The 16,511-nt window shown below is 41.5% G+C and overlaps 1 protein-coding gene across 3 annotated transcripts in view; it reads left to right on the top strand.

The window, feature by feature from the left end:
- MYO16 (myosin XVI) overlaps nt 1–16,511 on the top strand; it is a 555,564-nt gene that overhangs the window by 299,316 nt on the left and 239,737 nt on the right. For all 3 annotated transcript variants that reach the window (XM_077482903.1, XM_077482902.1, XM_077482901.1), the window contains exons 14-15: nt 7,986–8,091; nt 11,758–11,875. In XM_077482903.1, the coding sequence (XP_077339029.1) occupies nt 7,986–8,091; nt 11,758–11,875 (224 nt within the window). The remainder of the gene's footprint in view (nt 1–7,985; nt 8,092–11,757; nt 11,876–16,511) is intronic.

Genomic DNA, 16,511 nt, shown 5'->3' with positions numbered 1-16,511 from the left:
TCAGTGCTGCATATCAGTGCCCATAAATTCTACATATTAGTGCCTCCTCATCAGTGCCATCTTATCAGTGCCACCTCATCAGTGCCTGTCAGTGAAGGAGAAAACAAAATGTTATAACAGAAACTAAGATTTTTTATTTTTTTTCTAATTCTGGTCTTCTTTAGTTTGTTTAGCAAAAAATAAAAAACCCAGTGGTGATCAAATACCACCAAAAGATAAAAAGATAACTCTATTTTTGGGAAGAAAATTATAAAAATGTAGTTTGGGTACAGTGTTGTATGACCACGTTATTGTCATTAAAAGTGTGACAGCACTGAAATTGTCCTGGGCACGAAGGGGGGAGAGTGCCTGGTATTGAAGTGATTAAGCAACGGGCAGCATAGATTCACAAAGGACCGAAGTTGTCAAACAAATCTGCTTTCTTTTTTATGAGAAAGTAAGCAACCAAGTGGCTCTGGATATAGTTTACATAGACTATGCAAAAGCATTTAACACAGTTTCCCGCACATAGTTAATGTGTAAGTTAAAGTCTAATGCCCCATACACGTGGCTGGCACTTTCCGACAACAAAATCCATCTGATTCTTTGTGACGGATGTTGGCCCAAACTTGTCTTGCATACACACCGTCGCACAAAGTTGGAAAATCCGATCATTCAGAATGTGGTGACGTATAACACGTATTAAAGGACTATAAAGAGGCCAGTAGCCAATAGCTTTTGTCTCTTAGTCTATTCTGAGCATGCGTGGCACTTTGTCCGTCGGAATTATCTACACGTGATCAGAATTTAAATGATCGGATTTTGTTATCGGAAAATCCAACGGAAAAAGACCGATGGAGCCCACACACGATCGGATTTTCCAACAACATGATCCGATCGCACATTTTCCGTCGGAAAATCCGACCGTGTGTATGGGGCATTAGGCTTGAAAAATTTCAATTTGTAAATGGATTGAACTTAGTGAATGTGATAACATTTTAACTGGCAAAGAACATCCATTGCCTAGCAAGGAAAATAAACAAACAGCATTTTTGCTTGCACACGGTTGCATGATTCAAGTCAAAAGAGCTGCACCTCATTTACTAAGCCCTGGGAAGAATTCCCTCTCAAAGTGAACAGTCTACTTCCCATTAGTAAATGGACTCATCCCCTTCATTCCAACAATCATTAATTCCCAACTCGACTACGCAAACTCCCTTTACATAGGACTACCCAAATATCAACTTGCGTGCTTACAACTCATCCAAAACACGTTGGCAAGACTGATAACAGGAAAAAAAAACTGGGAATCCATCTCCCCGCGCCCTGAGGAGCCTACATTGGCTAACTGTAATGAATCGGATTACATTCAAGACCCTCTGCCTCACCCACAAATACATACAAGGAAACTCTCCTCAATACCTATGTGAGAAGATAACACACTACACACCCAATTGCAATCTCTGATCATCTAACCAAAACCTCCTCCTCGATCCCAATTCCTGCTACAAATCAAAGGGAGAACAAAGATGAGCAGTCCAAGGACTACGGCTATGGAACGCTCTACCAACTTACATCCGCATGGAAGAAAACCATCAGGCCTTCAGGAAAAAAAATGAAAGACCTACCTCTTCTAAGAAGCTAGACAACACAGGACAGATCGAGCGCCTTGAGGCGATTCACTTCGCATTTGCAGCGCTATACAAATCATTCTTTCATTCATTCATTCATTCATTCAAATCAATCTAATACTTTCTAATTCTGAAAAAATTTGTAATTTAGTGAATCAGGGTTTAAAGGGAAATGAGACAGTGCAGGAGTTGAAGGGAGCTGAATGATTCTGATGCCTTTTTAAGTTGTGGCTCTACATTGAATGGTGAACTTAAAGTATATGTGAACATTCATCTTGTAAAACAACCCATTCCGTTTAAAATAAAAGTGCAAGGCAAACATTTGTGTGTGTAAATATATAAAACATTTATAAATACCTCTTTATTTCTTTTTTATAAGAGATCACATGATCTCTGTTCTCAGCTGCTTAAGAGGCTTAGGGAGTTTGGGTGAAGACTGCTGGGGGGGGGGGGGGTCATGTCAGCACAAGTCTTGGCCATTAGAGGACAGGCTGGTTATGCTCTCAGCACTGCCAGAAAACTGACCACTCTGAGATGGATGTGCTTCTAGTGTCTAGTGTGGTCAGTTCGAAATAGGACAGTAGGGTAACTGTCAGGATCACCAGATATTTCACACAAAGGAAGAGATAAAAAAGAACAGGACTCTTTTTAGCCTTTTTAACACTTTTTTTTTTTCACTTTTTTAAGTACATGGTACCACATACATGTATCAGAAATATGAAATGGTATGGAAAAATACACTTTAAACTGCCCATGGAAAGGAATAGGTTTAGATGAGATGTTAGGCAATTATAAGGAATTACAGGGTACGATTAATGGATAATAATGTGGGAAAGAATCAAATTAAGAAAGCATATAGTCAGATGGGGTTTGGAAATAAGGGAAATACATTTTTTAATTTAAGTTTGAACAGCATAACAGACAGGAAGATGGGAAGACACGATCAAAAACCTTTAAATATGTTAGGTGTCAATAAGGTTCATGAGGGCAGTATTTTACATGTGAATCAAGAACATAGCATCATGACCTTAAAGCAGTAGTAACCTGCAGCTGGTAAAATAAAAAATCCCCTGCAAAGGCAATGAAAAAATGTGCTAGTATACATCACATTTTAGGATACCGTATATACTCGAGTATAGGCCGACCCGAATATAAGCCGAGGCCCCCAATTTACCCCCAAAAAAACTGGCAAACTTATTGACTCGTGTATAAGCCGAGGGTGAGACATGCCTGTCCATCCCTGTGTGTGTGTCCGTCCATCCCTGTGTGTCCGTCCATCCCTGTGTGTCCGTCCATCCCTGTGTGTCCGTCCATCCATCCCTGTGTGTGTGTGTGTGTCCATCCATCCATCCATCCCTGTGTGTGTGTGTCTCCATCCATCCATCCATCCATCCCTGTGTGTGTGTGTCTCCATCCATCCATCCATCCATCCCTGTGTGTGTGTGTGTCTCCATCCATCCATCCATCCATCCATCCCTGTGTGTGTCTCCATCCGTGTGTGTGTGTGTGTGTGTGTGTGTGTGTGTGTGTGTGTGTGTGTGTGTGTGTGTGTGTCCAGCCTACCTTTGTCCCGAGCCTCCGTCCCGTGCCTTGCCTCCTTGCCTCCGTCCCGTGCCGTGACTTGCCTCCTTGCATCCGTCCCGTGTCGTGCCGTGCCTTGCCGCCGCCGTCCCGTCCCGTCCCGTGCCGTGCCTTCCCTTGCCTCCGTCCCGTGCCCTCTTCGTCGGCGGCCATTGTAAAGTTCAAAAGCTGCGCCGCCGCCTTCGCCTGTGATAGGCGGAACACTGAATTTCCCAGCAGCCTGTGTTCCGCCTATCACAGACGTCGTATCATCCTCGTCCGTAGTACGAGGATGATACGATGTCCGTGATAGGCGGAACACAGGCTGCTGGGAAATTCAGTGTTCCGCCTATCACAGGCGAAGGCGGAGCCGGAGGCGCGGCTTTTGAATAGAATGGCCGCTGTCTGTCTGCTCGACACGCTGATCGAGCGGGCAGACAGCGATGACTCGAGTATAAGCCGAGGGGGGCACTTTCAGCCTCAAAAAAGAGGCTGAAAATCTCGGCTTATACTCGAGTATATACGGTATAATGAAATACTTACCTTAGAATGAAGCCCTCCAGAGGCACACTGTCACCGCTGACAGGGCTTCCATCTTCACATGGTCTTCCTTCCAAGTTTACGGGATCCGGCTGTGTTGGCCAGGGCTGCGATATGGAGCTCTGAGGGTCTGGCAGAGTATGCCGGACCTTGAGAGTGCATGCGTTGGTGACGTCACCGGGTGCATCCAGTGGGAATATCTCCTAAACATTGTAAGGTGTAAGCCTACTGCTTTCACTGATTGCACTTCCTCTTATTTCTTTTGAGAATCAAATACGATTTTTTCTTTAAAATTTTGCAATTTAAATGCTCTTGGATTACTGAGTCGCTATGTTTTAGGGAGTAAAAATGTTTAAATGCTTAGAAATAAAAAATAAAAAAAAATAAAATACAAACTAAATCTACATTTTTTTTTGGTAAGAATAAATCAGATAAAGGTATGAGAAATCGGCTTAATTATGGTATTAAACCCAAAAACAATTATTATTATATTGTAGCTTACCAATTCTTAGATTTGATGGTTGTGTTTGTTTTCTTTTTTGGCTTTCTTTCTTTAAACCCCATACACATTATTAGATTTTCTGCAGATTTTTGTCTTCAGATTTACCAATACCATATAATATGAGGTCAAACCTTTATGCCCCTTACACACAATTGGATTTTCCAACAACAAAACCGTGGATTTTTTTCCAAAGGATGTTGGCTAAAACTTGTCTTGCATACACATGGTCCCACATTCCAAACGTCAAGAACGTGGTGACGTACAAGATGTATGATGAGCTGAGAAAAAGTAAGTTCAATAGCCAATGCGGCTCCTTCTGCTTGATTCCGAGCATACGTGAGCTTTTGTGCGACGGATTTGTGTACACACGATTGGACTTTCTGACAACAAGTGAAGTTGGAAAATTTGAGAACCTGCTCTCAAACATTTGTGGCTGGAAATTCCCACAGCAAATGTTCGATAGAGCATACACACGGTCGGACTTTCCGACAACAAGCTCACATTGAACATTTCCTGACGGAAAGTCTGACCGTGTGTACGTGATATAAAAGTTTCAATGTGTATGCAAACAGGCAGGTCCCTGCACTATATGGTTTTGGTAAATCTGAAGACAAAAATCTGCAAAAAATCTAATAGTGTGTATGGGGTCGAAGTCTGTTGTTTTTCAACAGAACGAAATGTTCTGCAGATGTTGCAGTTTTAGACAAAGGGGTTGATTTACTAAAGGATTAGACCCTGACTGTTGAGACAGATTATTTAAAGCAGTAGTAAACTTCTTTTTTGAATCTATAATAAGGCTTACCTGTAAGTACGGTGAATATCTCCTAAACTTGCAGTGTTCAGGATATATTCATACAGCATGCAGCCAATGATGTCAAAGATTGGCATATCCATGACCTTCCTTCAGAGCTGTGTGCAATTCCCATGACTCCCACATGTATGCGTGGCAGTAATGTAACCGCGGCTTGGCCAGTCAGGTGGCCAGAGCACGCGAACCCGGAAGGAAGACCAGATGAAGATGGAAACCCTGTCAACACTGACAGTGTGCCGGTAGAGGGCTTTGTTCTAATGTAAATATTTCATTATATCTTTAATTTGCAGATTTACATTTTTTTTAAACATGTCCAGGTTTAATACCACTTTAACATTAACAGGGGTGCTTACAGTGATCAGCTTTTATTGATGTAAAACCTTTATCTCGAAAGGAACAAAACTTTTGCTGTAACTGCTTAAAAAGTGCTAGCTGGAGTCTGGCTTCCATTTTTTAGTGTATCTATATCTACTAGTATAACACTACACTGCCCCCAGACTGACAATGCTGCTGTCCAGATGTGCCCCAATGCTGTCCAGATGTGCCCCAATTGTCCCTCATCCAGAGTGGGGGCACTCTAATACAAGAGATGTGTTACTCAGACATCCCAAGTCTCCTGCAAGGTGCGGGAGTCTCCCGCATTTCTGCTGCTGCTCCCGCACACCCACAAGTGCCTTGCTATATCCCGGGAATGATTGTGCGGCGGGGAACAGCTGTGAACACCAATCTCCCTGTATAGCTTTTTAGTCGATAAACGCTTCTTCTTCTCTCCCTCCCGCGGCTGTTGGCTAAAAAGCTATACAGAGAGATTGGTTTTCGCAGCTGTTCCCCCTGCACTGAACATTCCCAGCTGCTCCCTGTGTGCTCCTCTTCCGGTCCCCTTTGTGTTCTTCTCTGCCCCCTCCGTGTTCTCCTCCGCAGCCAGCTTCCCTCCTCTCCTGTCCTACCAGGTGCAGGGGGGATCTGTCAGGATGGAGAGCAGAGGAAGGGGCTGGGTATAAACAAGAAAAAGGTGTACTATAACAGTAAACCTAGGATGGACTTTGAAGGCATAGGTAACAATGAAGAGGTATGAAAATAAACACTATATATTTAAAAATACACAACATGAATACAACAGTACAGAAAAATTAAAAATCATGTCTACTAATACATAATGTGCCGTGAGCCCTTGTGTATTTACGTGTTTCACCGTTAGGCTTCTTCAGGATACATTCAAGGTTCTATAGATAGCAAATAAAGAGAATGGACCTCACTGTCTTACAAAGAGATAAGTCTCACTTATAAGTATCTGGAAACTGGTTCAGAGGGTACCATCCTACTGGAAACTGGTTCTACTACACCACCGTCAGGATCTATGCACAGATAGATCAGGCCAGCCTAATCTGCTAGTAAGTGAAGAGCATGAAAAGCCAGATGGTTCCAGGGACAGGGGCAGAATAATGCACAAAGAGTGGATTCAGTGCCAAAGAGGGGAGCCAAATATTGGCTAAAAAGCCCACCAATCAAAGTGGGCACCCAACGGGAAAATAGTCCAAATATGAGACTGAGAGATTTCCACAATTTTTCAGCAAAATTTGAATATTAAGACAATGATGTGTGGCCCCTGGGAGACAGCCTTATGCTAGTCACCAAAAGGGGCTGAGTAAAAATTTAATTTACCGGCCCTTTCCTGTTATGAATTGGACACAGTGAGTGAGCTCGCTCCTGTGTCCTGTAATAACTGAGCAGAGTAAACTGTGTGTTACTCTTCAGTTTATGACTGGACAGGAGACTGTATCCTATTCATTCATCTTCAGTGCTGAGAAAAGGGGAGATGTCAGGGTTCTTTTTAGACCCCTGATATGTTACCAAAGCCCCCAAAAAATATAAAAAAAAATTATTGTAAAAAATTTTTAAAACATTTAAGTGTAAAAAAATATATAAAATAAAAAAACTACTGACACCACTCCCTCCTGCCCTATCAAACCTATCCACTGTCACAACCCCTTCCCCCCAAAAAGCATTATGAAAAAAATAAATAAAAACAAATTAAATCGTAAATAAATCAATATGTAAAAATAAAAAACTACTGACACTTTCCACTGCCACATACCCCTCACCCCCTTCCCCATAAGCACTGTGAAAAAATATTGAAAAAGTTGCAGGCGCGGAGCGCCACCTCCCTGAAATGAGATTTGCAGGTTGCGATGTCTGGTTACTGGTCAGATCATCAGGTGAATTCCAGGCATATACTGGCCAATGGGAGTGCAGGGAGTTTCCCGGTGGGCCGATGGCTCAGTGGGCCAATTTCAGTGACAAAGTAATGGCTGCCCAGCTCGCCCTCAACTTCACGCAGTGATGTGAGAAAGATGAGAAAAATACAGAGGAGAATAAGTGAAATAATAAAAGAGGTTACTGAGGACTCCTTATGTTGTGCTACTTATGTTTATTTGCACAATTGCGTATAGTTTTATATACTGTTTTTGTGCTTGTTTACAAAATTAATGTGGGCTGGTCTGGATGAAGTCCAGGGCCAAATTTTTGTCCCAGTCCAGCCCTGGTGAAAACAGAGGGGAAAAGGCAAAAAAAGAAAAGGGCCGCAGGCACCATATCTAATGATTGGTAAGCTACAAAATATTACATTTTGGATTTTGGATTGTATACCCTTTGAACTTCATGTAAGCGCCTTTCATTTTTTTCCCCACATGTTTGATGTACATAGCTGAAAGGAAATGCTAGTTTCTTCATAGCATAAAAAAGCTATTACTGGTATTTTACCACAAGGTGGCTCTGTTGTTCTGCTATATTTTCATTACATAGAAGCAAATGTGAGCAGCACATTTCAGTGTTAACGATTGTCATTTTACACAAAACTTATTCTGAATACAAAACCTCACTATATACAATCCAAGCTTAATTGTGATGCCTTCTAAAATGCAAGTTTTTACTCTAACTTAAATCATTTCTGTTTCATTGCTAGTGGTGAAAGTGGTTCTGGGAAGACAGAAGCCTACAAGCATATTATTAAACATCTGGCCCTCAGGTGTAGTTCTCGCAAATACTCCTTTAATTCAAAGATTAAACACGTAAGTTAATTCAGTGATATGATTATCACCACCTTTTTTTCTCAACACATCTGCCCCACAGAGTGTATACATTTACCTAATCACGTATCATCACCACATAAATCAAAGTGTACCACTGCATGAACTGCATTGTGTTGCACCTAGCCATTGCAAGACAGTCAGAAGGTTGTGGGACAGGCTGGGGCTGCTGGTAACAGACCTCAGTCTTACAGTGAATATGTGCATGCCTTGATGATTGTAGCTTTATAGAGACAGGCGCAAAGGTGGCTAGAGAAAGCATTATATAGTTTTATCCTGCTGTTGCTGTACCACAAGTTCAGCTATATGTTGTGTCTGTTCAGACCTAGCTTCAGGTACTGAAAAATGAGTGCTTGTACACACACCTCATAAATAATGATCTCCTATTGGAGCTTGGACTGCCAGTAATGCTGGGACCAAAAAGTAGTGAGCACCCTGAAAGCTTGTCCTGAAAATGTAAAAATGTATCATGGACAAGTACTCCTGGCTGTGACTTTTTAAGATGGGCAGATATTTCATTGCCCATTGTTCATGATTAGAGATTTGAAAATGATCTGTAAATAGTTCTTGTCTAACTAAAAAGCAAGATATTGTTTTGAAACAAGGAATAGTTGGAATTAGAAAATAGCAACTTTTATCTATAAAACAAACTATGAGGATCTTGCGAGCTACCTGTTTTGAAAGTGACAAAATATATACAGTATCTCACAAAAGTGAGTACACCCCTCACATTTTTGCAAATATTTTATTATATCTTTTCATGTGACAACACTGAAGAAATTACACTTTGCTACAATGTAAAGCCTATCTTCTTATAGCCTATGCCATCTTTATGTAGAGCAACAGATCCTCAGAGAGTTCTTTGCCATGAGATGCCATGTTGAACTTCCAGTGGTCAGAATGAGAGAGTGAGAATGATAACACCAAATTTAACACACCTACTCCCCATTCACACCTGAGACCTTGTAACACTAATGAGTCACATGACACCAGGGAGGGGAAATGGCTAACTGGACCAATTTCGACATTTTCACTTAGTGGTTTACTCACTTTTGTTGCCAGCGGTTTAGACATTAATGGCTTTGTGTTGAGTTATTTTGAGGGGAAAGCAAATTTACACTGTCATACAAGCTGTTCACTTACTACTTTACATTGTAGCAAAGTGTAATTTCTTCAGTGTTGTCACATGAAAATATATAATAACATTTTTGCAAAAATGTGAGGGGTGTACTCACTTTTGTGAGATACTGTATATATAAAAATGATCGGCAGCTACTAGCACTGATCATGTCTCATAAAGCTGTGTGAAAACAATATAAATAGAAAACTACTATGATGTGCTATATTAGTTCTAACAATAATTTTAAAGTGCCAACTTTACAATAATGAGAAAAAGAATAAAAAAATTTGATAAACTGACAAAAATTATAATATATTCCAAACCTGTATATAGAGTCCTTTGAGTGCAGCGATGATAAATTCTGTGTTAAATGTCACATTCCACAGACAAAATAAAAATACTAAGCAAACTTATAAAAGTTATATATATGGTGTCACAAATGTGAATCATAAAGTGCTATAGTGCTTATAACAGTGACGTTCTAATCAAATGCAGATCAGTCCAACATAATCGGTATATAGTCCTTATTAAAGGTATAATGGTGACTTCATAAAAACATGAAAGCAATGTGTTGCGGTGTCAACACTAAGGTGCTCCCCACCCTCGGGCAATGGCCATTCACCGTCCTCATATACAAACAGTAGAAAGAGACTCCATAGTGTGATACAGTTTAATACAATTTTATTGTACAAACAAAAAGCCCCAGTACAGGGTACTCACATGGGTTAAGTGCATTAAGTACACCAATCTGTAATGTGCCTTAAAACGCTGGGTTTTGGTTGAGGTTGTATGTCCGTTCTCTGTGAAGCAGATCAGCTGCTTCCTGCACTGTCCTGTCCCACCCCTGCGCATGACGATACAAGGGAAATTTGTATCTTCTTCAGGGGGAGGGTTTTATCTATGTTATGCAATAAGAAGGCACCTAAAATATTAAGGTTTTTAGATGGCACCTGTATGTCCAACAACTTACTAACAACAACTCATACTTACCTAGGTGGATGCAGCATCGGTCCGCTTCTTCATCTGTCCCCAGCAGGCTCTTAGCCCTTGTACACACGGTCGGAGATTCTGACGGAATGTGTCCGATCGGACCGTATTGTCGGATAATCCGACTGTGTCTGGTCTCTATCGGACTGTTTCCGTCGGAATATTCAAAGGACCAAGTTTTCCAACTTGTCTATAAAATTTTACTTACAATATGCTCCGATCGGACATACTCCGATCATGTGTAGCCTACTCCGACGGACAAAGTGCCACGCATGCTCAGAACAAATTCCTAGACCAAAGCTATTGGCTACTAGCCTGAACGTGGTCCCGTGGTAACGAAATAACGTCATCACGTTATGTACAATCGGATTTTCCGACAACTTTGTCCGACTGTGTGTATGCAACAGTTTCGGACAAAATCAGTCGGACAAAATCCATGGATTTGGTTGTCAGAATGTCTGACCGTGTGTACAAGGGCTAAGACTTAGAACTGAATGATCAAACACCACTGATCGCTCGGTTCTCAGGGCTCCATGAGCAGAGAACTGGTGATTGTTAGTGCTGTCTGCTCTGCCCCCCCCCCCCAACTCACTGGAGTGCTGGACTGTGGAGGGGGCAGAAGCGGGAAGCTCAGACTCTTAGCGGCTCGCTGAGAGGCTGAGCTGAGTGCCAGTCAAGGCATGTGTGCAGATCCCATCTTCATTGCCACAATCTTGCCGGAGTCTGAACCAGCACTGTAACGTCAACCGACGTGCTTCAGCCTGTTGTCTGCCTAGAATGGGCCACAGGAGTGCAGAACAAACAAACTGCACTCCTGTGATCCACAGAAGTACAGCCAAACGAGCTTTGGCTGTACTTCTCCTTTAATGATTGTAGCCAGCTTCAGAGGCACAAAGTCACCATAAAATAAATTCTGTTTCACAACATGGAGTTTACTAAAACTGGAGAGTGTAAAAATTAGCTTCCAGCTTTTATTAAAATTTAATTGAACAAGCTGAAGTTAAGCTGGCCATACATATGGCTTGTTTTCCAACTGAATTTTTTTTTAGAAAATCGTAACTAAAAATTTTTGTTTGAATTTTGCACCATTAGTGGGCTACAGCAATGGCTGATTTCCGCCGCGGCCATCAAATTTGAGTGATCAGGCATGTTGGAAATTTTGGGAAAAATTAACAAATTTCTAATTAAGAAATGGGATGGGAGAATCACGCAAGAAATATAATCGAAAAAGAAATGAGCTGTGACTTGGAAGGGAAAGAATATTCTCAGCCACAAACATTCTTTTCTGTAGCAACATGAGGTGAAATTAAAGCTTGGTTGGTTCAATTTTGAAATACATTTTTGGGCAATTCGACCCATGTATGGCCTGCATTAGAATTTAATTTGCTACCATGCACAAAATGGCACTAAGATTCTAAAGTAAATCTCCCCCATTGTCTGTTATGCTTTAGTAATATTTTTACTAGTTCTGTACATTTGCTATGACAGAGATTTTTTGATAGTAGAGGAAACTATAATTGTTTTTGTTTATTACATTACAGGTAAACACAATCCTAGAAGCATTTGGGCATGCCAAAACAACACTTAATAATTCCTCTAGTCGTTTCATAAAATTTCTTGAGCTACAGTTTTGTGAAAGGACATCAACTTTATGGGGAGGTAAAATATATTTATCATCTACTTGAAATAATTGTTTTTAATACTGCTTTCAAGTTTTTCAGAACTGTTGACTCTATTTGAGAATTAAAAGGGCATTTTACCTTCAGTTAAAAATTGGAGAAAGGTAATCAGTTTTGTATATAGAAGGTCTGAAAGAGTCCAGCCTTTGTTACTACAATAAGAACAGTTTGCATGATATCGATGTAACCTGGAAACCAAGGAGAGTGGACTGAAATGCGCACACATGAACAATGACAACTTTCCTGTACTAGTCGGTGGGGGCACTAGACACAGTTGAGTGAGCATGTTTTTTTTGTGTGGCTATCGCATTAAAAATTACTGTATGCGTAGAGCAACAAATTTGCATCAAATTTTGCATTAAGCTTGAACATTCCTTTGTGGAAGCTATTCAGGTTGATCCAGAAGGTTTTCGGCTGTCAGTGACAATGCAATGAGTGCAGTGTAAATAAGAGTGTGGCACAAATGCTTCATAGATGGTTGGGAATCTGTTGAAAGAGATCAATATTTTGGAAGGCCTTCAACGAGGAGAACCCCTAAAAATGTTGAACATGTACAGGCTGCACTCAACTAAGATCGGCAACTGATAGTGCGAGAACTAGAAGCTGATTTGTGGATTCCAAAAATGACTTTGTCCAAGATTTTGATGCAGGATCTTGTGGAAAAGATGCTGAGAGAACTATGTCAGGTCCCAAGGTGCCTACTTTAAAGGGGACTAAGGCATTATTGCCCTATGTACAATGTTCCTTGTATCTTCTTCAAATAATGCCTCTATTTTTCATATATTAATATATACTTTCCAGGCAGACCTCGTATATACACTACTGTACAAAAGTTTTAGGCAGGTGTGAAAAAATGCTCTAAATTAAGAATGTTTTCAGAAATAGAAGTGTTACTAGTTTATTTTAATAAGTTAACAAAATGGAATGAATATAAGAGAGATCCAAATCAAATTAATATTTGGTGTGACAACCTTTTCCCTTCAAAACAGCATCAATTCTTCCAGGAACATTTGTACAAAGTTTTTTAGGAACTCTGCAAACATCTTTGAGAACTAACCATAGATTTTCTATGGATGTAGGCTGCCTCAAATCCTTCTATCTCTTCATGCAATCCAAGACAGACTTGATGATGTTGAAATCCGAGCTCTGTGAGGTCCAAACCATCACTTCCAAGACTCCTTGTTCTTCTTTATGCTGAAGATGGTTTTTAATGACATTGGCTGTATGCTTGCGGTCCTAGTCCTGCTGCAGAATAAATTTGGGGCATGCTTCCCTGTTGGTATGGCAGGATATATAAGTATCTGCTTGTATTTCTCAGAATTGAGGACACCATTGATTCAGACCAAATCTTCAACTCTGTTTGCAGAAATGCAGCCCCAAATTTCCAAGGAACCTCCACTACGGTTTACTTCTTTCCAGCCCCTTGATGAACAAACTGCCTCCTGCTACAGCCAAATATTTCAGATTTTGACTCATCAGTTCAGAGAATCTGCTGTCATTTTTCTGCACCCCAAGTTCCTATGCTTTTATGCATAGCTGAGTTGCTTAGCCATGTTTCCACATCACAGGTATGGCTCTTTGACCACAATTCTTCCATAAAGACCACTTCTGGCAAGACTTGTCTGGACAGTAGATGGATATACCTGGGCCCCACTGGTTTCCACCAGGTCTGTGCTGATGGCACTGCTGGACATCTTTCGATGTCGAAGAGACGTAAGCATGATGTGTCCATCTACTGCATTAACTTTCCTTGGCTGACCACTGCATCTGCAGCCCTCAATGCTACTTGTTTCTTTGTGCTTCTTCAAAATAGGTTAAACACCACTTCTTGAGACTCCAGTCTGCTTTGAAATCAATTATAAGAAAAAATGGGGGTAAATAATGATTTACTTTGCTTTGCTTTGAAATCAATGCCTGAGAGAGACCTTGTGGATGCAGTATGCCATGGTGTATGACCCATGACATGAAACTATCTTTTACAACCTCACCTTAATAGCAGAGCTTGGCTGTTTTTTAAGCCTCCTACACACCCATTTATGTTCCAATTAATGACCAGGTGTTTCAACCTACATATGAATTTTCTGCTTGGTATAACTGATTAATCATATACTTCACTCTAATCCTACAAAATCCTGGTAAGTGTACAAGGTGTGCAAGTGTAAGAACTGATGCTGGTTTAAAGCCAAAGAGTTGTCACACCAAATATTGATTTGATTTCGATTTTTCTTCTGTTCACTCACTTTGCACTTTGTAAATTGATAATACATAAATAATAAAAATACATATTTTTTAAATCAGTCTTACATTATCTTATAGTTCTAAAAAAGAAAATGTATGCAAAAACACATTCTTTAGAGTATGTTCCAACCCTACCTAAAACAGGTTAAAAAAACAAAACACCTAGAGCAGCCTGACTTTGATTAAACTCTTATGCTGCGTACACGCGATCGGAATTTCGGCCAGCAAAAGACCGATGAGAGCTTTTCATCGGTAAATGGGACCGTGTGTATGCTCCATTGGAATTTAGCTGCCCGAATTCCCACAAGCAAAAATTTGAGAACATGTTCTAAATCAGAAATTCGAATCGTGTGTATGCAATTCCAAAGCACAAAAACTCACGCATGCTCAGATTCAACTATGTGATGGAAGCTATTGGCTACTGGGTATTGAACTTTCTTTTTCTAGTCCCGTCGTATGTGTTGTATGTCACCGCATTCTTGACAGTCGGAATTTGGTGTGATCATGTGTATGCAAGACAGCTTGAGAGGAATTCCGTAGGAATTCCGTCGGGAAAACCATCAGACCTTTTTCCGACCATAATTTCGATCGTGTGTACAGGGCATTAGGTTCAACGAGAGAGTGCTATGGATTCTCTGAGAAACTAAAAATGTCATCCTTTAGATAAGTCACCACTGGCAACAATGATCTTCCCTGCTTATCTGTAAGAAGGATATTCTTACCACACTGACCACAAATGTAGAGAGCATTCCTTAACCACATGCCGACTGGGCCATAGCCGAAAGAAGGCTACAGCATTGTTGGCTTATCACGCTCCCCCGCCTCCCTGAGCACGCAGCCGAGAATGCCCGTGATGGACTCAGAACGGGGTAAAGGGCACAGATGGAGCACGGCAGAGGCCTTTTACCACGTGATTGATCCATGCAATGACAGAGTGATCACTTGTCAACAAACTGGAGCTTGTCTGGTGCAGCTCCTCCTCTGTCCTCACACTGATCGATACAGTGTGCGAGGAGAGAAGGAAGCAGGGGGCAGCAGCTCTGTGGGCTGTCTCTGGAGTGCCCATAGTACTGATCTGTGCTCATCCATGTAACATCCATCCATGCCCATCCATGCTCCATACATGCCTCATATGCACCCAGCCATGCCACATATGTGCCCATCTATACTTCATTCATTCCTGGCTCATCCATGCTCCATCCATCCCTGGCTCATTTGTGCTCCATCCATCCCTGGCACATCCATGCTCCATCCATCTCTGGATCATCCATGCTCAAGCCGTGCTACATCCATGCTCATCCATGCTCAATCATCCCTGGCTCATCCATGCTCCTCCATTCCTGGCTCATCCATGCTCATCCATCCCTGGCTCATCAATGCTCCACCCATCCCTGGCTCATCCATGCTCCATCAATCCCTGGCTCATCCATGCCCCATCCATCTGTGGCTCATCTGTGCTCCATCCATCCCTTGCTCATCCATGCTCAATCTCTGCTCCATCCTTGCTCGTCCATGCTCCATCCATCCCTGGCACATCCATGCTCCATTCATCCCTTGCTCATCTGTGTTCCATCCATCCACGCTAATCCATGCTCCAGCCATCCCTGGGTCATCTGTGCTCTATCTGTGCTTATCCATGCTCCATCCATCCCTGGCTCATCCGTGCTCCATCCGTGCTCAATCCATGCTCATCCATGCTCCATCAGTGTTCATCCATACCATTTATCCCTGGCTCATCCATGCTCCATCCATGCTCATCCATGCTCCATCTGTGCTCATCTATGCCCATCCATGCCTCATCTGTGCTCATCTATGCCACAACAGTGCTCATCCTTGCCTCCTCCACTGCTCATTCGTGCCACAGCCGTGCTCATCCTTGCCATATCCATTACAAAATCACTGCTCATTCGTGCCACAGCAGTGCTCATCCTTGCCACATCCATGCCAAATCAGTGCTCATTCGTACCACATCAGTGCTCATCCATGCCACATCCGTTCTCATCCATGACACATCCTTGTAAAGAAGGGGTACTCCTGCGCTAGCACAAAAAAAGGGGGTGAAGACAAGGTTGCTGCAGACACCGTAGGGGTCAAACACTACCCGTAAGAGATAAAGTATACAAAAAAAGGTTGGTGTTGCGCTCCTTGATAAAACTATGTACAAAGGAAACAGTTTTACAAGTATATATAAAATATGTAGTGTAAATAAACAAATTTTACATTTTAAAGTGCAATAAGTGTCACAGTGCAGATTGTGCCAAGCAATACATCAAAAAAATGGCTAAAATCCACAATTCTAACTAGAGGGTAATTGGTGCGATTTGACATATACAGTTATAAATCAATCAATAATTCTCTCATAGATGTAATGCTAAAAA

Source organism: Lithobates pipiens, unplaced genomic scaffold (genome assembly GCF_037356315.1).
Source record: "Lithobates pipiens isolate NorthernLeopardFrog02 unplaced genomic scaffold, aLitPip1_a1.2 Scaffold_16, whole genome shotgun sequence".
Taxonomy (NCBI): domain Eukaryota; kingdom Metazoa; phylum Chordata; class Amphibia; order Anura; family Ranidae; genus Lithobates; species Lithobates pipiens.
This window is presented reverse-complemented; position numbering and strand designations above follow the sequence as displayed.